Source organism: Scyliorhinus torazame, chromosome 5 (genome assembly GCF_047496885.1).
Source record: "Scyliorhinus torazame isolate Kashiwa2021f chromosome 5, sScyTor2.1, whole genome shotgun sequence".
Lineage (NCBI taxonomy): Eukaryota > Metazoa > Chordata > Chondrichthyes > Carcharhiniformes > Scyliorhinidae > Scyliorhinus > Scyliorhinus torazame.
This window is the reverse complement of record NC_092711.1, coordinates 124,813,460-124,837,363: the sequence shown is the minus strand read 5'-3', so window position 1 is coordinate 124,837,363 and position 23,904 is coordinate 124,813,460. Positions and strand designations below refer to the sequence as shown.

General features: G+C 45.8%; 4 protein-coding genes across 7 annotated transcripts in view; 2 read left to right on the top strand and 2 right to left on the bottom strand.

Moving 5' to 3' along the window:
• The window catches only part of LOC140419700 (uncharacterized), a 39,850-nt gene extending 25,043 nt beyond the window's left edge, over window positions 1–14,807 (bottom strand). Inside the window, exon 1 of the mRNA XM_072503623.1 lies at window positions 14,716–14,807. Within this exon, the coding sequence (XP_072359724.1) occupies window positions 14,716–14,786 (71 nt within the window). The 5' untranslated portion in view covers window positions 14,787–14,807. The remainder of the gene's footprint in view (window positions 1–14,715) is intronic.
• The window catches only part of LOC140421804 (uncharacterized), a 314,633-nt gene that overhangs the window by 73,837 nt on the left and 216,892 nt on the right, over window positions 1–23,904 (top strand). The window lies entirely within an intron of this gene.
• Window positions 1,779–10,522, bottom strand: LOC140419702 (uncharacterized). 2 transcript variants are annotated; one of them, XM_072503628.1, is made up of 2 exons: window positions 10,006–10,522; window positions 1,779–8,396 (listed from the first exon to the last, which is right to left on the bottom strand). In XM_072503628.1, the coding sequence occupies exon 2, from the start codon at window positions 7,963–7,965 to the stop codon at window positions 7,015–7,017; it is 951 nt and encodes a 316-aa protein (XP_072359729.1). In that variant the 5' UTR covers window positions 7,966–8,396; window positions 10,006–10,522; the 3' UTR covers window positions 1,779–7,014. The 2 variants fall into 2 exon arrangements, with proteins under 2 accessions (XP_072359729.1, XP_072359728.1); XM_072503627.1 differs by having other exon boundaries at window positions 10,103–10,522.
• LOC140419703 (uncharacterized) lies at window positions 9,896–20,647 on the top strand. 3 transcript variants are annotated; one of them, XM_072503631.1, is made up of 3 exons: window positions 9,908–10,007; window positions 14,269–14,532; window positions 18,822–20,647. In XM_072503631.1, exon 3 carries the CDS (start codon window positions 19,175–19,177, stop codon window positions 20,096–20,098), a length of 924 nt encoding a protein of 307 aa, XP_072359732.1. In that variant the 5' UTR covers window positions 9,908–10,007; window positions 14,269–14,532; window positions 18,822–19,174; the 3' UTR covers window positions 20,099–20,647. The 3 variants fall into 3 exon arrangements, with proteins under 3 accessions (XP_072359730.1, XP_072359732.1, XP_072359733.1); XM_072503629.1 differs by lacking the exon at window positions 14,269–14,532 and having other exon boundaries at window positions 9,896–10,007; XM_072503632.1 differs by lacking the exons at window positions 9,908–10,007; window positions 14,269–14,532 and adding an exon at window positions 15,844–16,215.

Here is a 23,904-nt window from a genome sequence, read left to right as displayed (position 1 = left end):
CTTGTGTTGAACTTGAGCATTTGTTCAGCAAATATCTAACAGAACAATGCTCTCTGTTCAATCATTAATGCATCATTCTTATCTACAGAAAATTTCCATCAATTTTACTCAATATTTGTTTCGTTATTCAACGTTGAACATCAGATTTATTTGTTATATATGACTTCATTTTGAATTGAATAGCTCTCGAGTCTTCACCCTGAATAACTCTGAAATATACACCACTGAATTGCAAACATGGCTGACCAAGAAAAGAAAGCTTTTCACTGGGTAATACAAATCCCATGAATCTTTGTTGAGATTGACCAGTCGGCATTTAAACAAAGTCAAATATAGTTAAATGGAAGAGAATTGAGAATTATGTGTTGCTTATATTTGACCCCTCTGCGTTTTGGTGTGAAACATTCTGCAGCCTAAATACCGTTCATGTATAAGAAAGGAGGAGTGACAGCAAATCCGCTCTGAGCCTGGATTTCCTCATCTCCCTGAGTGGCTTTTCCTGTTTCTCCATCATTAAGGCCGAATCTTTCAAAAAGGTGGTTCAGTTAAATCTCTAACATTTCCTCTAATTCAGTTACAGTATTGTTTGTGTCTGTCTGTATGAGCACATTACTGTTAGAAATGTTTCAGATGGTGATTAAAATGTTAATCTGCTTCTGCAAAGCCATTAAATTCTTTTGTGAAATGAGCAAACTGCCAAGATCCGCACTTTGTTTTTTCATGTATGGAACGATCTGTCTGGACTGTACACAGAACAATACTTTTCACTGTACTCGGTACACGTGACAATAAATCAAATCCAATCAAAGAGACAGTTTCTTACTCGTCTTCAAATTGAAAAGAGTCTTCTTAAAAATTATTAATTCATGGGAGGTGGGCGTCACTGGCTGGGCCAGCATTTACTGCTCATTCCAATGGCCCTTGAACTGCGTGTCTTGTGAGGCTATTTCAGGGGGCACTTACAAATCAACCACAACATTGCTGTGGATCTGGAGTCACGTGTAGGCCAGGCCACATAAGGAGAGCAGATTTCCTGAAAGACATTAGTGAACCAGATGGGTTTTTACAACAATTGACAATGTTATCAGACTTTTAATTTGAGATTTTTATTAATTTCAATTTTGCCATCTGTCAAAGGCAGATTCTATATCAGATCCCCAGAGCATTAACCTCGCTCTCTGGATTACTCGCCCAGTAACAATACAGGGCAGCACAGTGGCTAAGTCGTTAGCATTGCTGCTTCACGGCACCGAGGTCCCAGGTTCGATCCCACCTCTGCGTCACTGTCCGTGTGGAATTTGTACATTCTCCCCGTGTTTGCGTGGGTTTCGCCCCCACAACCCAAAGATGTTTTATTTTAAAATTTGGAATACCCAATTTGTTTTCCAATTAAGGGGCAATTTAGCGTGTCCAATCCACCTACCCTGCTCAGCTTTGGGTTGTGGGGGCAAAACCCATGCAAACACGGGAGAATGAGCAAACTCCACATGGAGAGTGACCCAGAGCTGGGATCGAACCTGGGACCTCGGCGCCGTGAGTCAGCAGTGCTTCCCACTGTGCCGCCGTGCTGCCCTAGCCCCACAACCCAAAGATGTGCAGGGTCGGTGGATTGGCCATGCTAAATTGGAAAAAATTAATTGGGTACTCTAAAAAAAAATGGAAATAAACAATACCATTACACCACTGCCTAGGCCACATACCACATATTCTTGACAGAAAAAGTTGTCTGGTGTTGTATTCTGTGATCATGTCTTGCAATGATTCTACAGAACAGCTGGTGACTTAGCCAGAATGATGATTTATTAATGTACACGTGGTAAGGTAATGATCAGAATGCTATACAGACCAAGTCATCACAGTTACATTAGACACTCTTGGAACTACACTGACATGCGACTGTCCTCATGTACGTCTCACAAAGATCTGCTGGTAGCCGGATGTCACCTGACTGATGCCGGACGCCACCTACTGGTGGGAGTTCACACTGCTGAGTACATGCAATATTATATACAGGCTTATCACCACATCTCGTAACTTCTCAAAATTATCGAGTAATTAAAAAAAAAAAAAAAATCCTGATAGCTCTGCAGTTTCTGGAAACATTTTCGTTGATCGTGTTATTTTTAAAAATAAATATCTAGTCTTTCCAATATAATTACCTAACACACCAATTCACTTATGATAATCAATGTTCACTACTGAATAATCATGAATATAATTATTGTTTTTTGCTGTGAAATCAATGCATAGTTAATATAGAAAAGGTACAGAAGGTGAAATGGCTGCAGGAAGCCACATGTTAGAGGTATAAAAGGGCTTCTTTGACCTTGAAAATGTCAATTTTATAACTAAATGTGATCACTGATGGTACTTACAGTTTCCTACATTACAGCAGTGAATATATTTCAAAAGTACTCCATTGGCTTTAAAACACTTCAGGAGGTCCAGTGGTAGTGAGAGGTTTTATAGAAATGTACATTTGTTCTAATTGTCCGCAAACTCAGATATCTTGCACTCGGTTTCCTCACCAGAATCATTAATAAAGATTGAGTCTTAATTTTGTGTAATAACCACGACATTGACACCATTTTGAAAACTCTGTGAAACTCCAGACACACCATATGCACAATTATTTGTAGTAAAATACAGCGAGTTGTTGTGATTTAGAATACACTGTCTATAAATGGTGCTAAAATCTCATTGGACTGTCACTTCTAAAAGATAATTTGATTCATTCTGAAAAAGAAAACAAAATCGTTGAACTCTGGGATTAAATGGGTCGCTGTACAGAGAGCTGGCACGGGGAAAATGGGCCAAATAGACTCCTCTGTGCTCGAGGAGTCTTATGTACATATAAAGCGAGTGGTAATGACCTGGAACCTACTGCCTATGTGGGTAGGAGTTGCAGAGATGACGGAAGGTTTTCAATAGGAAATTGGACAGGCACTGAGAGAAATAAACCTGCACAGATTTGGGGTTAGAACGGGGCAATGGACAGACTGGCTTCCTCCACAGGGAGCCGACAGGGTCCCAAAGGGCTGAATGGCCCCATTCCCCACCCTCCAGATGCTGTGATCTCAGGAGAGAAATTCAGCTGCTCCAGTCACTCCAACTAACTGGAGTCCCTCATCTCTGGTGTCATTCTAGCACAATGGTTAGCACTGTTGCTTCACAGCACCAGGGTCCCAGGTTTCATTCCCGGTTTGGGTCACTGACTGTGCGGAGTCTGCACGTTCTACCCGTGACTGGGTGGGTTTCCTCTGGGTGCATCAGTTTCTATCAAGAAAACACAAGTCCCGAAAAATGTGCAGGTTAGGTGAATTGGACATTTTGAATTCTCCCTCGATGTACCTGAACAGGCGCCGGAGTGTGGCGACTAGGGGATTTTCACAGTAACTGCATAGCACTGTAATCTTTATAGTGACCATAAAGATTATTATTGGTAATGTCCTCTACACCCTGTCGAAGAACTTCACATCTTTCCTAAAGTGTGGGACCCATATATAGGCTAGCATTCCAGAGGGATAGAATTGAAAAGCACGGAGGAAATGTTCAACTTGTTTACAACCAGGGTTAGACTTCACTGGGAGCACTGTCAACATTGGTGATCTCCATTTAGAAAATGGAAATAGAGGCACTGGACAAGGTGCAACAAAGATTCATAATATACAGAACTGAGAGCATTTAACACTCAGGAAAGGCTGGGGCTGCTTTTTTCTGGAAAAGAGAAGACTGATGGGTGACCTGATGGAATCTTTAAGGTTATAAAGGGATTCAATAATCCAATTGGAATTTCAGGAGAAACCTCTTTACCGAGCGAGTGGTGAGAATGTGGAACTCACTACCACAGCGAGTTGTTGAGATGAACAGCGTGAATCCATTGAAAGTAAAGCTAGACACACACGAGGGAGAAAGAATAGAAAAAGATGCTGATGGGGGAGATGTAGAGGGGTGGGTGGAAGCTCATGTGGAGCATAAATACTGACACAGACCATGGCTAACCTCAGCCGGTATGGGAATTTAACCTGTGCTGTTGGTGTCACTCAGCATGAACCAGCCATCCAGCCAACTGAGCTAACCGATCCCAGTGTAAATCTGTAATAATTCCTTCAATATTGGTGATCGCCTGTCTCCCACCATACTATTTAATGTAGTTTCCCAGTGCACCTCAGACAACTTGCCCCTCATACCCTGATAGTTTTCTTCTGTGAGAAACGCTGAGATAAATTATACAAAAGAACTGTGTAACCACCACAGCCCATCTTCATGGTAATGTGGCATGATTTGGGGGATTTTAAAATAAAAATGGTAATGAAACATCTAACCTGGGCAGCACGGTAGTCTAGTGGTTAGCACAGCTGCTTCACAGCTCCAGGGTCCCAGGTTCGAGTCCCGGCTTGGGTCACTGTCTGTGCGGAGTCTGCACCGGCTCTTGGAAAGAGCACCATACCCAAGGTCAACACCTCCACCCTATCCCCATAACCCAGTAACCCCACCCAACACTAAGGACAATTTTGGACACTAAGGGCAATTTATCATGGCCAATCCACCTAACCTGCACATCTTTGGACTATTCAGTATTTAGGGAGGAGAGACAAAAGGGAAAAGGCAGTGGAGTGTCAGTGAAATGAATATGAAAATTGCTTATTGTCACAAGTAGGCTTCAAATGAAGTTATTGTGAAAAGCCCCTAGTCGCCACATTCCGGCGCCTGTTCGGGGAGGCTGGTACGGGAATTGAACCGTGCTGCTGGCCTGCCTTGGTCTGCTTTCAAAGCCAGCAATTTAGCCCTCTGCTAAACCAGCCCCAAGCTGGCTTAGCTAAACCAGTGCCGGTTAAAGAGGAAATTAATGCAATAGTGAGGAAGCATATTCGTTCCGACAATGTGGAATCTGTATGGGTAGAGCTAAGAAACACCAAGGGGCAAAAACATTAGTGGGCGTCGTATATAGACCCCAAACTGCAGTGGTGATGTTGGGAATGGCATAAAACAGGAAATTAGGCTGATTGTAAAGGTTTCGATAAGTATGTGAAGAGAAAAAGATTGGTGAAGACAAATGTAGGTTCCTTACAGTCAGAAACAGGGGAATGTATAATAGGGAACAAAGAAATGGCTGAGCAAATAAATACATACTTTGGTTCTGTCTTCACAAATCAAATACTAGAAATGTTGGGGAACGCAGGATTTAGTGAGAGGAAGAAACTGAAGGAGATCAATATTCGAGAAATAGTGTTGGGGAAATTGATGGGATTGAAGGCTGATAACTCCCCAGGGCCTGATAATCTGTATCCCAAAGTACTTAAGGAAGTGGTTCTAGAAATAGTGGATGTATTGGTAGTCATCTTCCAGGATTCTATAGACGCTGGAACAATTCCTGCAGATTGGAGGGTGGCTTATGTAATTCCACTATTTAAAAAGCGAGACAGAGAGAAAACAGGGAATTATAGACCAGTAAGCCTGACATCGGCAGTGGGGAAAATTTTAGAATCCATTATCAAAGATTTTAAAGCAAAGCACTTAGAAACCAATGGCAGGATCGGACAGAGTCAGCATGGATTTATGAAGGGGAAATCATGCTTGACAAATCTACTGGAATTCTTCGAGGGTGTAACTGGTAGAGTTGATGAGGGGGAGCCAGTGGATGTGGTATATTTGGACTTTCAGATGGCTTTCGACTTATTCCTGCATAAGATATCAGTGTGTAAAATTAAAGCACATAGGATTAGGGGTAGTCTCTTGAGATGGATAAAAACTGGTTGGCAGACAGGAAACAAAGAGGAGGAATTAATGGATCTTTTTCAAATTGACAGGCAGTGGCTAGTGGGGTACCGCTGAGATCGGTGCTCGGGCCCCAAATATTCACAAGATATATAAATGATTTTTCTTTTCAAATTTAAAGTACCCAATTCTATTTTTGCAATGAAGTGGTAATTTAGCATGGCCAATTCACCTACCCTGCACATCTTTGGGGTTATGGGAGTGAGACCCACGCAAAATCGAGGAGAACTTGTCTGCACACAAACAGTGACCCGGGCAGGATTGAACCCTGGTCCTCAGCACTATGAGGCAGTTGCGCCACTTATATATTAACAACTTAGATGAGGGAACAAAATGCAATATCTCCAAATTTACAGATGACACAAGTTGCGTGGGAGGGTGAGCTGTGAGGAGGATGCAGAGATCCTTCAGTGTGATTTGGACAAGTTGAGTGAGTGGGCAAATGAATGGCAGATGCAGTATAATTTGGAGAAATGCGAGGTTATCCACTTTGGTACCAAAAATGAGAAGGCAGACTATTATCTGAACGGCCATAGATTCGGAGAGGGGACTATGCAACAAGACCTGGGTATCTTCGTACACCAGTCACTGAAGGTAAACGTGCAGCTACAGCAGGCGGTAAAGAAGGCAAATGGTATGCTAGCCTTCATTGCGAGCGGATTAGAGTACAGGAGCAGGGATAACCTGCCATAATTATACAGGGCCATGGCGAGGCCACACCTAGAATATTGTGCGTAGTTTTAGTCTCCATGTCTGAGGAAGGATGTTCTTGCAGCAAAGGTTTACCAGACTGATTCCTGGGATGGTGGGACTGACGTATGAGAGATTAAATTAGTTAGGTTTGTATTCGCTGGAGTTCAGAAGAATGAGGGATCTCATAGAAATCTAAAATATTCTAACAGGACTTGACCGGGGAGATGCAGGAAAGAATTTCCCTATGGTGGGAGTTTGCAGGACCAGAGGATACAGGGTTGACTATTTAGGACAGAGATGAGTAGAAATTTCTTCAACCAGAGAGTGGTGAGCCTGTGGAATTTGTTAACACAGGAAATAGTTGTTTTCAAGAAGCAGTTAGATATAGCACTTAGGGCGAAGGGGATCAAAGGATATGGAGGGGAAAGCGGGATTAGGCTATTGAGTTAGATGATGAGCCATGATCATAATGAATGGCAGAGCAGGCGCAAAGGGCCAAATGGCCTCATCCTGCTCCTATTTTCTATGTAATCCCTTCCCACACTAAGAGCAGGTGAATGGCCTTTCCCCAGTGTGAACTCGCTGGTGTGTCTGCAGACTGGATAACTGTGTGAATCCATTCCCACAGAGGGAGCAGGTGAATGGCCTCTGTCCAGTGTGAACACGCTGGTGTTTCCGAAGGTTGGACGAATTACTGAATCCCTTCCCACACTGAGAGCAGGTGAATGGCCTCTCCCCAGTGTGAACTCGCTGATGTTTCCGCAGAGTGGATAAATCACTGAATCCTTTCCCACACTGGGAACAAGTGAATGGCCTCTCCCCAGTGTGAACTCGCTGATGTCTCTGCAATGTGGATGAACTAACAAATCCCTTCCCACACTGAGAGCAGCTGAACGGCCTCTCCCCAGTGTGAACTCGCTGATGGTTCCGAAGGTTGGACGAATTATTGAATCCCCTCCCACACTGAGAGAAGGTGAATGGCCTCTCCCCAGTGTGAACTCGCTGGTGTGTCTGCAGACTGGATAAATGTGTAAATCCATTCCCACACTGAGAGCAGGTGAATGGCTTTTCCCCAGTGTGAATTCGCTGGTGTGTCTGCAGGGTGGATGAATCACTGAATCCCTTCCCACACTGAGAACAGGTGAACGGCCTCTCCCCAGTGTGAACTCGCTGATGTCTCCGTAGGTTGGACGAAGAACTGAATCCCATCCCACACTGGGAGCAGGTGAATGGCCTCTCCCCAGTGTGGACTCGCTGGTGTGTATGCAGACTGGATAACTGAGTGAATTCCTTCCCACACTGAGAGCAGGTGAATGGCCTCTCCCCAGTGTGAACTCGCTGGTGTGACTGCAGGTTAAAGAAGTGAGTGAATCCCTTCCCACACTGAGAGCAGGTGAAAGGCCTCTGCCCAGTGTGACTGCGGCGATGAATCTCCAGCACAGATGGGGCTCTAAATCCCTTCCCACAGTCGGCACATTTCCACGGTTTCTCCATGTTTTGGGTCTCCTCGTGACTCTCCAGATTGGACAATCAGTGGAAGCCTTGTCTACACACAGAACATGCGCACTGTCTCTCCTCACTGTGGTGTGATGTTTTTTCAGGCTGTGTAACTGGTTAAAGCTCTTTCCACAGTCAGTTCACTGGAACACTCTCACTCGGGTGTGTGTTGTGTGCGTCTCGGTGCTTTTCCAATCACACTGATGTTTCCACAGTCAGTTCACCGGAACACTCCCACTCGGGTGTGTGTTGTGTGTTTCCAGTCACACTCACGTTTAAAATCTTTTAAAGCCGAGATCGGACAAATCTCCTTCTCCCCGATGATATTCAGAGCCCGATGATATTCAGATCAAAAGGAATCAAATGAGTTTGTCACATCGAGGCGAGATGTTTGAGGTTTCTGTCTATTATTCCTCCTCTTCCAATATCTTTTCAAAAAAAATTACAAAAGTCATCATTGTTAGTACAGGATAGAAATGCAGAACAGACAATTCTCGTTTCTGTGGAACATTATTTCCTCTTTTGTTTTCCAAAAGCTGTAAATCTCCATCCCACACAATCTCCCTCCATTCTCACTCTGCTGTATCTAATATTCACCCTCCCAATTCTCCTGAAGCTGCTGATTCATGTTGATTAACAGATCCAAGCTCAGCTCATTGCTTCCTGACCAAGACACGGAGATTATAATAGGAGCAAGCGTAGGCCATTCGGCCCACCGAGACTGCTCAACCATTCAATGAGATCCTTGGCCGATCTACCTCAGCACCATTTCCCACACGATCCTCATATCCCTCGATATCTTCAAAATCAAGAAACCTATATTTGTCTTGAACATACTTGATGACTGAGACTCCACATTCCTCTGGAGTAGAGAATTCCAAAGCTTCACCACATTCGCGAGTGAAAAAATCCCTCATAGAACATACAGTACAGGAGGCCATTCAGCCCATCGAGTCTGCACCGACCCACTTAAGCCCTCACTTCTACCCTGTCCCGGTAACCCAATAACCCCTCCTAACCTTTTTTTTGGACACTTAGGGCAATCTTTTGGTCACTTAGGGCAATTTATCATGTCCAATCCATCTAACCTGCACGTCTTTGGATTGTGTTGGAAACTGGAGCACCCGGAGAAAACTGACGCAGACACGGGGGAGAACGTGCAGACTCCATACAGACAGTGACCAAGCGGGGAATCAAACCTTGGACCCTGCCGCTGTGAAGCCATAGTGCTATCCACTTGTACGACCGTGCTGCCCTCACATCTCATCTCAGCTTGCACTCTGTTTTCCTGCCTGAACCCCATAACCCTTAACTCCATTCTCAATCAAATATCTGTCAAACCCTTGTTTGAATATATTCAATGACCCCCCACCCCCCCCCAGACTCCGCTGATCTCTGTGGAAATGAAATCCAAAGACTAACCTTCAGAACATAATATTCTTTATTAGTGTCACAAGTAGGCTTACATTAACACTGCATTGAAGCTACTGTGAAAAGCCCCTCATCGCCACATTCCGGCGCCTGTTCGGGTATACGGAGGGAGAATTCAAAATGCCCAATGTCACCTAACAGCATGTCTTTCGGGACTTGTGGGAGGAAACCCACACAGGAGAACATGCAGACTCTGCACAGACAGTGACCCAAGCCGGGAATCGAACCCAGGTCCCTTGCGCTGCAAAGCAAATGTGCTAACCACTGTGTGACCGTGCCGCTACATTAGATATATCTCTGCCCAATATTAATTTACTGCCCCCTTAAATGTCAGCCATATCCTGGGGAAACCAGCCCTTCAGTTGTGAACATTAGGAACGAGACCATCCTTTTAGCCAGACAAATAAATGAATCAAGCTGAGGGAGACTGCAGCCTGGGATGGTAATCTGCGTCGGGCACTAGGACCTGGCCGAGTGAGACAACCAAGCCTCGCCCATTATTGACGTCACCGCACCCGCACTTCGCTCCATTTGAATCAAGATGGCGGCCGTTAAGGTGGGCCTGTTATCGGGAAAAAGACCCGAAGCTGCAAACGCAGGACGTACAGGTACGTATTCCTGGTTTATGGCCTTCACGCGGTGTTTAGAAACTCTCCCCTCCAGAGTGGGCTCTATTGCTTCCTCCGGATTTCCACATCCTTACCGGCTGCCCATGAGACAAAGAAGCGTCTCTTTCCCAGGCGCCATCACAAATCGCGCATGCTCCAACTATTAGGCATTGCGCCTGCGCACTGCTGTCCTGCGTTGTCGATAGGTCACATTCACCACCCCGGGGAATGCCGTATAATAGAATTTACAATGCAGAAGGAGGCCATTCGGCCCATCGAGTCTGCACCGGCTCTTGGAAAGAGCACCCTACCTAAGGTCCACACCTCCACCCTATCCCCACAACCCAGTAACCCCACGCAACATAAAGGGCAACTTTGGACACTCAGGGCAATTTATCATGGCCAATCCACCTAACCTGCACATCTTTGGACTGTGGGAGGAAACCCACGCACACACTGGGAGGATGTGCAGACTCCGCACAGACAGTGAACCAAGCCGGAATCGAACCTGGGACCCTGGAGCTGTGAAGCAATTGTGCTAACCACCATGCTACCGTGCTGCCCACAAGAATAATTCCCTGACCGGGAATGAACGCGCCATTGATCATCCCAATTAGTGAATGGTGATTTTTGTTTGCTATGATGTGAAGATTGGGCGGGTGGGATAAATATCATACATAAATCCAAGTTAGAGGGCGGCATGTGGCGTAGTGGTTAACACTGGGACTAAGGTGCTGAGGACCTGGGTTCGAATCCCGGTCCTGGGTCACTGTCTGTGTGGAGTTTGCACATTCTCCCCATCTCTGCGTGGGTTTCACCCCACAACCCAAAGATATGCAGGCTAGGTGGTTCGTTAGATTGGCCACGCTAAATTGCCCCTTAATTGGAAAAAAATAATAATAATAATTGGGTACTCTAAATTTAAAAAAAAAAATCCAAGTGGGCAGGCCTTCAATTACAAACCAGATTGTAGGGGAGTGCAAATTAATTATTTGGATTTATTGTCACGTGTACTGAGGTACAATGCAAAGTATTGTTCTGCGTACAATCCAGACAGATCATTCCATTGATGAAAAACAGAGGCCATACAACAGATACACAATGTACAAAAGCAAATTACTGTGGATGCTGGAATCTGAAACAAAAGAGAAAATGCTGGAAAATCTCAGCAGGTCTGGCAGCATCTGTAGGGAGAGAAAGGAGCTAACGTTTTGAATCCGGTGACTCTTTGTCAAAGCTGATATACACAATGTAAATACATAGACACAGGCATCGGGTGAAGCATACGGAGTGTAGTACTACTCAGTCGAGAAGTTTGTGGATAGATCAGATCAGTCCATAAGAAGGTCATCCAGGAGTCTGGTAACAGCGTGGAAGAAGCTGTTTTTGAATCTGTTAATGCATGCTCTCAGACCTTTGTATCTCCTGCCCGATGGGAGGACTCTTTGATTATACTGCCCACTTTCGCAAGGCAGTGGGGGATGTAGACAGAGTCAATAGATGGGAGGCAGGTTTGCGTGATGGACTGGGTTGTGTTCATGGCTCTCTGTAGTTTCTGATGCTCTTGGGCTGAGCAGTTGCCACAGCAGGCTGTGATGTAGCCAGATAGGATGTTTTCTCTGCTGCATCTATAAAAACCGGTAAGAGTCAACGTGGACATGCTGGATTTCCATAGTTTCCTGAGGATGTACAAGCGCTGTTATTCTTTCTTGGTCATAGATGTGGGAAACCCTATCCATCTAATATTGGAAAATAGATATCTATTGAGAGGGAAATCAATTTGTGAATCCTTTTTAGCGTGGCCAATCCACCTACCCTGCACATCTTTGGGTTGTGGGGCTGAGATCCACGCAGACACAGGGAGAACAATTTATATATCCTCAACGATATGAAGAGAGGAAGTTGAAAAGCCTTTGAACACCTCACTTGGCACAGAACTGTCTGAAACTCAGAACAGGAGCTTCAGGAAAGCAAAGTACTGATAAATAACAAACTGCTCAGTTGATGGAAGACATTCTTAAAATATAAATTGTTGGACCCTGGTTCAACCCTTGGGTCACTGTGCGGAGTCTGCACGTTCTGCCCATGGGTTTTCTCCGCGTGCTCCGGTTTCCTCCTACAGTCCACTGGTTAGGTGAAATGGACATTATGAATTCTCCCTCAGTGTACTCGGACACTGACTTCATTGCAGTGTAAGCCTACTTGTGACACTAATAATTCACTCACTTGACTGAGCAACTCGGGTTCCAGCCTCAAGTCTGGTGACAGACCTCACTGCTCCCTTGCTCTTCTGGCCTCTGAGCTCCTCTTGCTGCTGTTTCCACTCTCCTACATTACTCTGTCTGATGGAGTTCAGAGGCTCAGAGGAGAAACAAAATGATGACATGAATCTGAATTCGGAAATACAGTTAAAGAAACGTGATTCAATTGATAAACTGAAGGATTTATGTCAAAGTACTTGATTGCAGTGAATATATTAATTTTGTCTGACACTGATGGGGAATGGAAGCAAATTATGTTAGTTGTTTTATATCGTTCTTCTTTTCTATGATTTTGACACATCATCTTTCTTCTTTCTTACATTTAAATGCCCATGCTACCCAGAATTATCTGCATGGATGAATACAGATATTTTAGTTTATTAACAACTCCATATTACAAAAGAACAGAGCTAAATACAAAACAATCAGCAATACAGTAAAAATATCCACAATACACCAAAACTGGACATGCTGAATTCTCCCTCAGCGTACCAGCACGGGGGCCGGAGTGTGGCGACTTGGGGATTTTCAGAGTAACTTCATTGCAGTGTTAATGTAAGCTTACTTGTGACAATAAAAGTTATTATTATAAAAGAGAAACCAATGAATAATCAACAAGAAAACAAAACCACCAGATTTCAAGCCAGCACACACCCACCACCACCACCACATCAGCAGAAAGGCACCCAAACGAGCAGCATAGACCACTGGTAAAGCTCATACCGATATGGGGCATGGTGGAAGAGAGGGAGAGAGAGAAAGATCACCCCTCCCAAGGAGCACAGTTCAACCCAGAAACAGTTGTGTATGTGAGTGCATCCTATCTTAATCAAAAACACTGGAATGCACAGGTACATAAAAGCTGGGCAGACCAATTAAGAGCAAGGTTCAATTAGGATGGGCATTGGATGCAGAAGCAATGTGGGCTGGAGTGGAGATGGAGGAGATACTGCTGGGTTTAACCCATTTGACTAGGATTTAGGAGCAGAAACAGGCCATTCGGCCCTCCAAGCCTGTTCCACCATTCAATAAAATCAGGGCTGATCTGGTTGTGGTCTCAGTTCCCCTTGCCTGTCTGCACCTCCAACCTGCACCCAGAACCCTTGACTCCCTTGTCTATCAAAAATCTGTCTAACTGCCTTCAATAAATTCAATACCCCAGCCTCCAGTGTTCTCTGGGATGTGAATTCCACAGACTAATGAACCTCGGGGGGCGGGGGGGAGAATAATCCTCATTTTAGGCTTCATGTTCTCCCCATGTCTCCTTTTTTTTTCTTTTTAAAAAATAAATTTAGAGTACCCAATTATTTTTTCCAATTAAGGGGCAATTTAGTGTGGCCAATCCACCTAACTTGCACATCTTTGAGTTGTGGGGGTGAAACCCACGCAAACATGGGGAGAACGTGCAAACTCCACACGGACAGTGATCCAGGGCCGGGATTCGAACCCGGGTCTTCAGCGCCGTCAGCAGCAATGCTAACCACTGTGCCACCGTGCTGACGATGGAGGAACAGGGATATATGTCCAACTCAGAATGGTGTGTGACTAGAAGAGGATTTGTAGGTGATAGTGTTTGTCTACACCGGTGCCCTCGTCTTTGTAGCTGGTGGAGTGACAGGTTCTGTTAATGTCCTGGCAAACTCTTGTGTAGGTTCAGAGCTGATGGCAGGTACCTTTCCCTGAAGGATATTAACACACAGTTGGGTTTTTACAATAATCCAGCAGTTTCATGATCTCCTTTTCTCATGCTGGTCCCATAGTTTCTGCCCAATTTCACAACCTGTCTCCTTGTTTTTGTGGCCTCTCTCTTATGCTCCCTTTTTGCTTTCTTGAGACCATAAGACATATGAGCAAAATTAGACCACTCAGCACATCGAATCTGTTCTGCGATTCAATCATGGCTGATATTTTTCTCATCCCTATTCTCCTGCTTTCTCCCCATAACCCCTGTTCCCCTTATTAATCAAGAACTTATCGACCTCTGTCAATTAATTTACCAGATACTAGCAGAGGATGTAGAGATGAGAAACCCAAACCAAACATCACCCCAGGATCTGACCGAGCTGCTCGATTCCTCGGGATCTGAATAGCATCGGCCTTTGAACATGGAAGGAACAAGCACCGTTCACACTGGGCAGAAACTGTACACATGTTCTATGTGTGGACAACATGTTCTGTGTGTGGACAACATTTCAGTCGCTCATCTGCCCTGTCAAAACACAAGCGAAGTCACACCGGGGAGAAGCCATGGAAATGTGGGGATTGTGAGAAAGCATTCAATTACTCCTTTGAACTCAGCGTGTGGGAAGAGATACATGTTTTTATCTGGGCTGTGGAGACACCAGCAAGTTCAGAATGACAAGAGACGGTTTCATTGCTCTGTGATAGGAGCTTTAAATGTCCGTATGGGCTGAGGGAGCACCAGCACATTCACACTGGGTACTCACCATTCAGCTGCTCTCACTGCGCGAAGAGCTTCAACAGATTGTCCAGCTTGTTGATACATCAGCGAATTCATATTGGGGAGAGGCCATTCACTTGCCCTGTGTGTGGGAAGGGATTCATTAATTCATCCAATCTGCTGATACACCGGCGAGTTCACACTAGGGAGAGACCTTTTAAATATCCAGACTGCAGGAAGAGCTATCAAAGTTCCGAAAGACCTAGATAGATAGATTCATAGATTTTACAGTGCAGAAGGAGGCCATTCGGCCCATCGAGTCTGCACCGGCTCTTGGAACGAACACCCTACCCAACCGCACATCTCCACCCTATCCCCATAACCCAGTAACCCCACTCAACACTAAGCACTGAGGGCAATTTTTGGACACTAAGGGAAATTTAGCATGGCCAATTCACCTAACCTGCACATCCTTGGATTGTGGGAGGAAACCGGAGCACCCGGAGGAAATCCACGCACACACGGGGAGAACATGCAGACTCCACACAGACAGTGACCTAAGCCGGGAATCAAACCTGGGACCCTGGAACGGTGAAGCAATTGTGCTATTCACTGTGCTACCGTGCTGCCCATCAACGTGTTCACACTGATGAGAAACTGTTCAGGGGCTCTCACTGCGGGATTGGGTTCAGGCGATCATCTGACCTCAGTGTACATCAGCGGGTTCACACTGGGGAGAGGCCGTTCACCTGCTCCGAATGGGGGAAGGGATTTGTTCGTTCATGCAACCTGTGGAGGCACCTGCAAGTTCACAGTGGAGAGAGGCCGTTCACCTGCTCTGTGTGTGGGAAGAGATTCACTTGTTCATCCACTCTGCTGACACATCAACAAGTTCACAAGTGACTGCAGGGGTTGGATTCTGCCGTTATTCCTCTTGTTAATCACACCCAGGACTGAACCATGTTCACTCTGACCATTGGGATCTGTTTCTGAAGATTTGAATAAACTCCAGCCCAGTTAAAATTGTTCAGATTCTGGATAATTGTCAAATCAGCTTTGTGTTAAACACAAAGATAAAAGCAAATTACTGCAGACGCTGGAATCTGAAACAAAAACAGAAAATACTGGACAATCTCAGCAGGTCTCTCCAAGATGCTCTCCACAGAGGCTGCCAGACCTCCTGAGATTGTCCAGTATTATCTGTTTTTGTATTAAACACAATGTGAGTGTGTGTTGTCTTTTTAAATATGTGAAGACAAGTTAGTTCCTTTCAAAAAGCTCTCTGTTGTTTCACAACAACGAGTGTGTGCACAACAAGATCCAAACAGCAAGGAAACAAGAGACCGATTGATCCAGTTTTATTGGTGCTGTCAGTTAAAACATGAATCTTGGACTCACTGGACCAGGAGAACTCCCCTGTGGACAGTGTGTGGAGCTGCTGAGCTCTCCGGAGCTGAGAGTGGAGCTGATTGAGCTATCGGGCCTGCAGTGAACCTTGAAGAACCGCTGTCTGGGATCTTTCCTCCCAGCTGAAGCTGTTTCTGCAGTAAAATAGTTAATTTTGAATATCAATCCCAATTTAGTATTTGGTTCAAAATCTATAACTTTTTAAACAATGTGCAGTGTTACAGAGAGAAGGCAGGAGAACGGCACTGGGTGAAAGGCTCATTCAGAAAGACATAGCAGACACGAGGGACCGAATGGCCTCCTTCTGCGCTGTAACAGTCTGTGATTCTGTTGTGCTCATGTATAAGACCATAAGACATAGGAGCGGAAGTAAGGCCATTCGCCCATCGAGTCCACTCCGCCATTCAATCATGGCTGAACCTTTCACACCTTCAGAATATCCAATATGATTCCCAGCCAATGATGAATTCTGGAAGGAATAATGAGAGAAAGTATAAACTAAACCGTAGAATTTTAAACAGAGTGGCCTGGAGTTTATGGACACAAATGTTAGAAGGTGGCAGGACAAGTTGATGAGGTGTCAAAAATGCGCAAAGGATCCTTGTCTTCATTGAAATGGGCAGGAGGACAGGGAAGTTATGGGAAACGTTTATTAAACCACTGATGGTCCTTAGCTGGATCTCGTGATCAGTTGTGGGCAGCACGATTTAGAAAGGAGGCCAATGTCTCAGAGAGGGAGCAGGGGCGATTTACCAGAACGGTATCAAGGTTGAGGAATTTCAGTTTTATGGACAGACTGGAGAAGTTGAGATTTCCTCCCTTACACAGAGAAGGCTCGAGGGAAATTTATTGCTGGTGATCAAAATGATGAGAGGTTTCTGCAGGTAGATCGGAAGAAAACATTTCCACTGTTAGGAGAGTCAGTAAACTCTGGAATTCCTTCCCTAAATATCTCCACCTCATTTTCCTCCTTTGGATACTCCTTAATTCCTACTTCTTTGACCAGTTTTTTTGGTCACATCTGCTCGATAAAATCCTTCCAGTGTTAAATGATGATTGATAGCCTCTCCCATGAAATGTTTTGGGATGTCAGACAAAATACCCAGGCTTGGGCTAACTAGTGCCAAGTAACATGTGTGCCACACAAGTGCCATTTCCAATAAGAGACATACTAACCATCACCCCTTGACATGCAATGGCATTACCATCACTGAATCCCCCACGGGGGGTGGGTTACCATTGACCTGAAACTGAACTGGACTAGCCATATAAATACTGTGGCTACAAGAACAGGTCAGAAGATAGGAATTCGGGCAGCATGGTGGCCTTGTGTTTAGCACAGCTGCCTCACGGCACTGAGGTCCCAGGTTCGATCCCGGCTCTGGGTCACTGTCCGTGTGGAGTTTGCACATTCTCCCCGTGTCTGCGTGGGTTTCGCCCCCACAACCCAAAAATGTGCAGGGTAGGTGGATTGGCTACGCTAAATTGCCCCTTAATTGCAAAAAATAATTGGGTACTCTAAATTAAAAAAAAAAGAAGATAGGAATTCTGTGGCGAGTAACTCACCTCCTCACCCCCAAAAGCCTGTCCACCATCTACAAGGTACAAGTCAGGAGTGTGATGGAATGCTCACCACTTACCTGGATGAGTGCAGCTCCAGCAACACTCAAGAAGCTCAACACCATCCAGGACAAGGCAGCACACTTGATTGGCACGTCTTCCACAAACATTCACTCCCTCCACCACTGACACACGGTAGTAGCAGTGGGTGTACCATCTACAAGATGCACTGTGGGAAATCACCAAGGCTCCTTGGGCAGCACCTTCCAAACCAACGACCACTCCCATATAGGACATAATCAGCAGATACCCTTACATCAAGAACACACCAGACACTCCCCGCACACACTGCCTGACACACCCACACAAACAGACACACACACACTCAGGCATGCAGCCACTACCATCTAGGACAGGAGCAGCAGATATATATTTCTTTATTCAATTTTTTACAGGATGTGGGCGTCGCTGGCTAGGCCAGCATTTATTACCCATTCCTAGTTGCCCATCAGAAGGTGATGGTGAGTTGCCTTCTTGAACCGCTGCTGTCATTGAAGTGTAGGTACACCCACTGTGCTGCCAGGGAGGTAGTTCCAGGATGTTGCCCCAGCGACAGTGAAGGAGCGGTGATATATTTCAATGTCAGGGCGCTGAATGACTTGGTGAACCTCCAGGTGATGGGGTTCCCGGTGTCTGTTGCTCATGTCCTTCCAGATGGTAGTGGTCAAGGGTTTGGAAGGTGCTGTCTAAGGAACCTTGGTGAGTTACTGCAGTGCATCTTGTAGATGGTACACACGGCTGATTGATTGATTGTCACATGTACCGAAATACAGTGAAAAGTATTTTTTCTGTGGCCAAGGGAACGTACACAGTACGTATACAGTGGACAAAAAGAATAATTGACAAAGAAAATAATTAATTTTATTGTCAGTCTGCAGACAGGAGTTGGAGAACTGAACCCAGGCAGAGGAGAGGGAGGGAGAAAACTGGGAGTGGTGGAAAGAAATGGTGCAGATGGTGAGATGGGTTTGGATTTCAGTCCAGGGAGGAGGGAGAGTGTGTGGGACGGGGATTTACAGCTTTGGGAGAACAAGAGAGGAAATAATGGTACATTGAAATAGAATTGTCTATTCTGAATTTATAGCATTCACTGACAGTGATGACGTTTGTAAATTCCTTTTACAGGATATTAGAAAGGAGGATTTACAGATGTGAGACTGAAACCAAACATCATCTGACAGTCACTCAATTCATCAGGACCTGAAAATCCTCAGACTTTGAATGTTGAAGGAGAAACGTTTGTCTCTTCTGTCTGTGAGAAACACTTTTAAACAGCAGTGTGACTGGAAAGATATCGAGACAAACACACTCGAGCGAGAGTGTTCCAGTGAACTGACCGAGGAAAGAGCTCTAACCAGTTACACAGCCTGAAAAAACATCTCGACCTTCACAGTGAGGAGAAACAATACACGTGTCCTGTGTGTGGAGAAGACTTCAACCGATCATCCAACTTGGAGAGACACAAGGACACAGGCGCCATGGAGAAACCATGGAAATGTGAGGACTGTGGGAAGGGATTCAGTTATCCTTCCCTGCTGGAAAACCATCGGCGCAGTCACACTGGGGAGAGGCCGTTCACCTGCTCTGTGTGTGGGGAGGGATTCATTCAGTCATCTGGCCTTTGGTCTCACCAGCGGATTCACACTGAGGAAAAGCTATTCATCTGCACCTCCTGTGGCAAGAGGTTCAGGCATTCTTCAGCACTCACTGTACACCAACGCACTCACACTGGGGAGAGACCATTCGCCTGCTCCGACTGTGGGAAGGGATTCACTCAGTCATTCCACCTGCTGTCACACCAGCGTGTTCATAGAGGTGAGCGGCCGTTCACCTGCTCTGTGTGTGGGAAGGGATTCACTGGATCATCCCACTTGCTGTCACACCAGCGAGTTCACATTAAGGAGAAACCATTCAGCTGCACTTCCTGTGGAAAGAGTTTCAGACAGGCATCCTCCCTCATTGTACACCAGCGGCTCCATACTGGGGAAAGACCGTTTACTTGCTTTGTGTGTGGGAAGGGATTCACAGTTTTACCCACCCTTCTGAGACACCAGCGAATTCACACTGAAGAGAAACCATTCGGCTGCACCTCCTGTGGAAAGAGTTTCAGGCAGTCATCCAACCTCACTGCTCACCAACGCACTCACACTGCGGAGAGACCATTCACATGTTCCGTGTGTGGGAAGGGATTCAATCGGTCGTCCAACCTCACTGCTCACCAGCGCGTTCACACTGGGGAGAAACCGTTTACCTGTTCAGTGTGTGGGACGGGATTTGCGAAGTCTTTCAACTTGCTGACACACCAACGCACTCACACAAAGAGACCATTCAACTGCTGTGTGTGTGGGAAGGGATTCACTCAGTCACGATGCCTCCAGAGACATCAGCAAGTTCATAAATGACTGCAGGGGTTGGATTCTGCTGTTGTTGCTGCTGTTTAGTATTGACAGTCTGACAATATTTTCTGCTGATGTTAACCCATATAACTGCTGGAACTTAATATGCTGAAAATGTCATTTATTGTGGGGGCTACAGTGTCTATTTTTAAAAGCACCATCTGTGATCTTTCCCCTTAATTCAAGAACTCTCAGCAGAAACCAGTTGGGAATAAATTTCTGAACTTTTGCTTCAATTCTAAATCAATCTTTGGTGTAAAATCTACAATTCAGCGTCTGAAAGATCCAACTGCAGGGCTCAAAATATATATTTTCAATGGCTCTTCTTGAGATTTTCTCGAGAGCTTCTCTGTGATTTTCAGGAGTTAATTTTTAGTTTCCAGGGTCTCCTTTTCCACTCTCACTAACTCCTTTATTAAGTGATGTAGTCACGTAATCACATTACCGTCAGTATTTGTGTTGAGTATTTTTTGGGTTTACTTTTAGTAGATAAGATGGCACAAATACAAAAGTCTGTGTACAGATTAAATCTTTTAAATTGGAATCAGTAAATAAGATGTTTTTGTTAATTTATTTAAAAAGGAAATCCCATTACTCCATTTCCAAAATGAGAATTTGAACTATTTGACGCAAGGTAACTGAATAGGTGCCAAGTGTTTATTGCCGAGTATTTATTGGATCAGACGGTGGAGCAGGAAAAAACTCACCCAATTCTGATCTTCATTGTGTGGATTTACATTCAAAACCCAGCAATAACCTCACTACACCCACTGAGATCAGCTCAGACCGGGGGTTCTGTATATTGTCTGTGAGCGTTCAACTGCAAATAACAGCAGTGAAGAATGAAACCTGGATCTCAACTTCTAATTTGACAGATGTGATTAGTGAGTAAGTTCACAATACCCGATTACTCCAATCCCTGAGCTGTGCACCCCACCTCCTGGGATATATAAAAGTAATGAAATCTTGCTCAGCAGAATGGGGAAAGGTCTACGTGTCTGCGATGGTTGGATCGAGACGAGACTCCCACTGCTGTGAAACCCTCTAGTTGTGTCCCAGGGAGACACGGTTCCCCCACACAGCACTGACTCAGGCAGCACGTCAGCCAGCTTCCTTCCTCAAAATGGACGACAAAGCTGTTCCTCCAATCACAGATTCTGTCGCTGCAGAAGCAACAACATTGGGAGAGACAGAATCTGTGATTGGAGGAGCTGTTCCTCACAGATTCTGTCGTTCCCACTAACAGGGGCAAATATTCTTCCAATGGATGAACTCATGGTGGAATTTTCATCGGCTTTTTGAGGGTGAATTCGTGTTTCTCACCTGGTTCTGAAATACTATCACTCTGGGCTTTAGGCTTCCTGGAGTAATACTCTGATCTCTATCTTGTCACCTGACTCAAATTCATATCATCACCTGAATCCCAGATTTAAATATGATTGTCCAATACAGAAAACATATATAATTTAACCCTGTAAATCTGATTCAACACCCTCTCCACACAAGCTATAACACACTGTGTTTGGGACCAGTTGTTCCTTTGTAGTTTGTGTTCTTCTCAATGATGACAGTAGCAACGTTCTCCCGAACCTGTCCCAATTCTTCTCTTGAAAAATGAAAATTGCTTATTGTCACAAGTAGGCTTCACATGAAGTTACTGTGAAAAGTCCCCAGTCGCCACATTCCGGCGCCTGTTCGGGGAGGCTGGTACGGGAATTGAACCGTGCTGCTGGCCTGCCATGGTCTGCTTTAAAAGCCAGCTCTTTAGCCCTGTGCTAAATCAGCAGGGAGACTCCCTGTTCTAATGGTGACATCGCCTGTCTGCCCAGTTATTCCTTTAAGCCAGCCCTTGAATTGTTTGTGAATTCATTTTGGTACTTTTTTTAATGTAAGGTTAAGGGAATTCACAATCACAAGGTGTTACCCATATTGACTTTAGTCAAAGCTGGAAGGGGAGGAACTGCTAAAGGGCAGGTGGGCTCTTTTCCCTGAAGACATTGTGTCTGATAATTATTGTCCTGCTTTTGTGAGAGGTGAATTCTTCAGGCAGACCTCAGGGTTTAATGTTTGGTTTTGAAATTAAGTTAAATAATTTAAATAAAAGCAAATTACTGCGGATGCTGGAATCTGAAACGAAAGAGAAAATGCTCGAAAATTTCAGCAAGTCTGTCAGCATCTGTAGGGAGAGAAAAGAGCTAACGTTTTGAGTCCGATGACTCTTTGTCAAAGCACAATAAATAATTTAAATATCAATTAAACATTCGCAAGTCAGCTGACTCCTGCTGACCCCGGCCACTCCCGCCTCCCCTTCGACTCCTCCCATTGCGTGGCACACCCTCCTCTCCCGCTCCCCATCGACAGGCTCTCCCCCTCCCCCCCTCCGTTCTAAGCACGGGAAACAATCCTCGCTTCCCCACCCCCCCTAGTCTTCGGCTCGGGAAAAAAGCCCGCGCTCTCCACCTACCAGGCCCTGCCACCAACCAAAACAGTGCCCAACCCGCCCCATCCACCCTCCCCAACCCGAAAGAGAAAAACACAGAGAAAAAGAAACCCAAAACAATGCAAAGGCCCCCCCCCCCCAAACAAAAAATAGGCATAACATATCCACTGCAGTCCCCAATCGCCCATCCCGACCCTCTGTGTCCAGTCCAGTCTGTGCCCAGCTTCTCGGCCTGAACAAAGGCCCACGCTTCCGGAGACTCAGAATAATGGTGCCGGTCCTTGTAGGTAACCCACAGTCGCACCGGCTGCAACATGCCAAGCTTCACCCCTTCCTGTGCAGCACCGCCTTCGCTCGATTGTACCCGGCCCTCCTCTTCGCCACCTCCGCACTCCAGTCCTGATATATCCGAACCTCCGCGTTCTCCCACCTGCGGCTCCGCTCCTTGGCCCACCTGAGCACACACTCCCGATCGATGAACCGATGGAACCGCACCAGCACCGCCCGTGGAGGCTCGTTAGCCTTGGGCCTCCTCGCCAACACTCTATGGGCCCCTTCCAGCTCCATGGGCCCCTGGAAGGACCCCACTCCCATCAGCGAGTTCAACATGGTGACCACATAGGCCCCCACGTCCGGCCCCTCCAGCCCCTCCGGGAGGCCCAGAATCCGCAGATTCTTCCGCCTCGACCGATTCTCCATCTCCTCAAACCGCTCCTGCCATTTCTTGTGGTGCGCCTCCACCTTTACCGCCAGGCCTAAGATCTCGTCCTCATTGTCAGAGATCTTTTATCGAGCCTCTCGGATCGCCACCCCATGGGTCGTCTGTGTCTCCAGCAGCTTATCAATAGAAGCCTTCATCGGCTCTAGGAGGTCCGTTTTAATCTCTCTGAGGCAGCTCTGGATACCCTCCTGTTGCTCCTCCGCCCACTGCCTCCACGCTGCCTGGTCTCTGCCCGCCGCCATTTTGTCCTTCCTTCCCTTCTTTTTTGTCGCCCCGCTCCTAGTTCAAGCCATATACTGATAGGGAGCTTTTATTAACTCCTTCCCACACCGGGAAACGTCAAAAAAGTGCCCTTTGGGGCCCTGAAAAGAGCCCAAAAGTCCGTTTTTGCGGGAGCCGCCGAATGTGCGACTTAGCTCCGCATAGCCGCAACCGGAAGTCTCGAGAGGGAATCCTTTTGGCAGTGTTCGCTTCACCAATCTGCCCCAAAAAGTCTGTGAAAACTCTTGAAAAAGGTCTGAGATTAAGTTCCAGACGGGAGCTGCCGAATGCGTGACCTACTCCTCCATGGCCGCCACCGGAAGCCTCGTCCCCGCTTCTTCAATGGCCTTGGTAGATATCTTCAAAGTTGTTCCCTCTGCTGCTAGAATT

Coding starts and splice junctions, on each gene's coding strand:
- LOC140419702 (XM_072503628.1), bottom strand. CDS start 7,965: ATGGAGAAACCGTGGAAATGTGCCGACTGTGGGAAGGGATTTAGAGCC.
- LOC140419703 (XM_072503629.1), top strand. CDS start 19,175: ATGGAGAAACCATGGAAATGTGAGGACTGTGGGAAGGGATTCAGTTAT.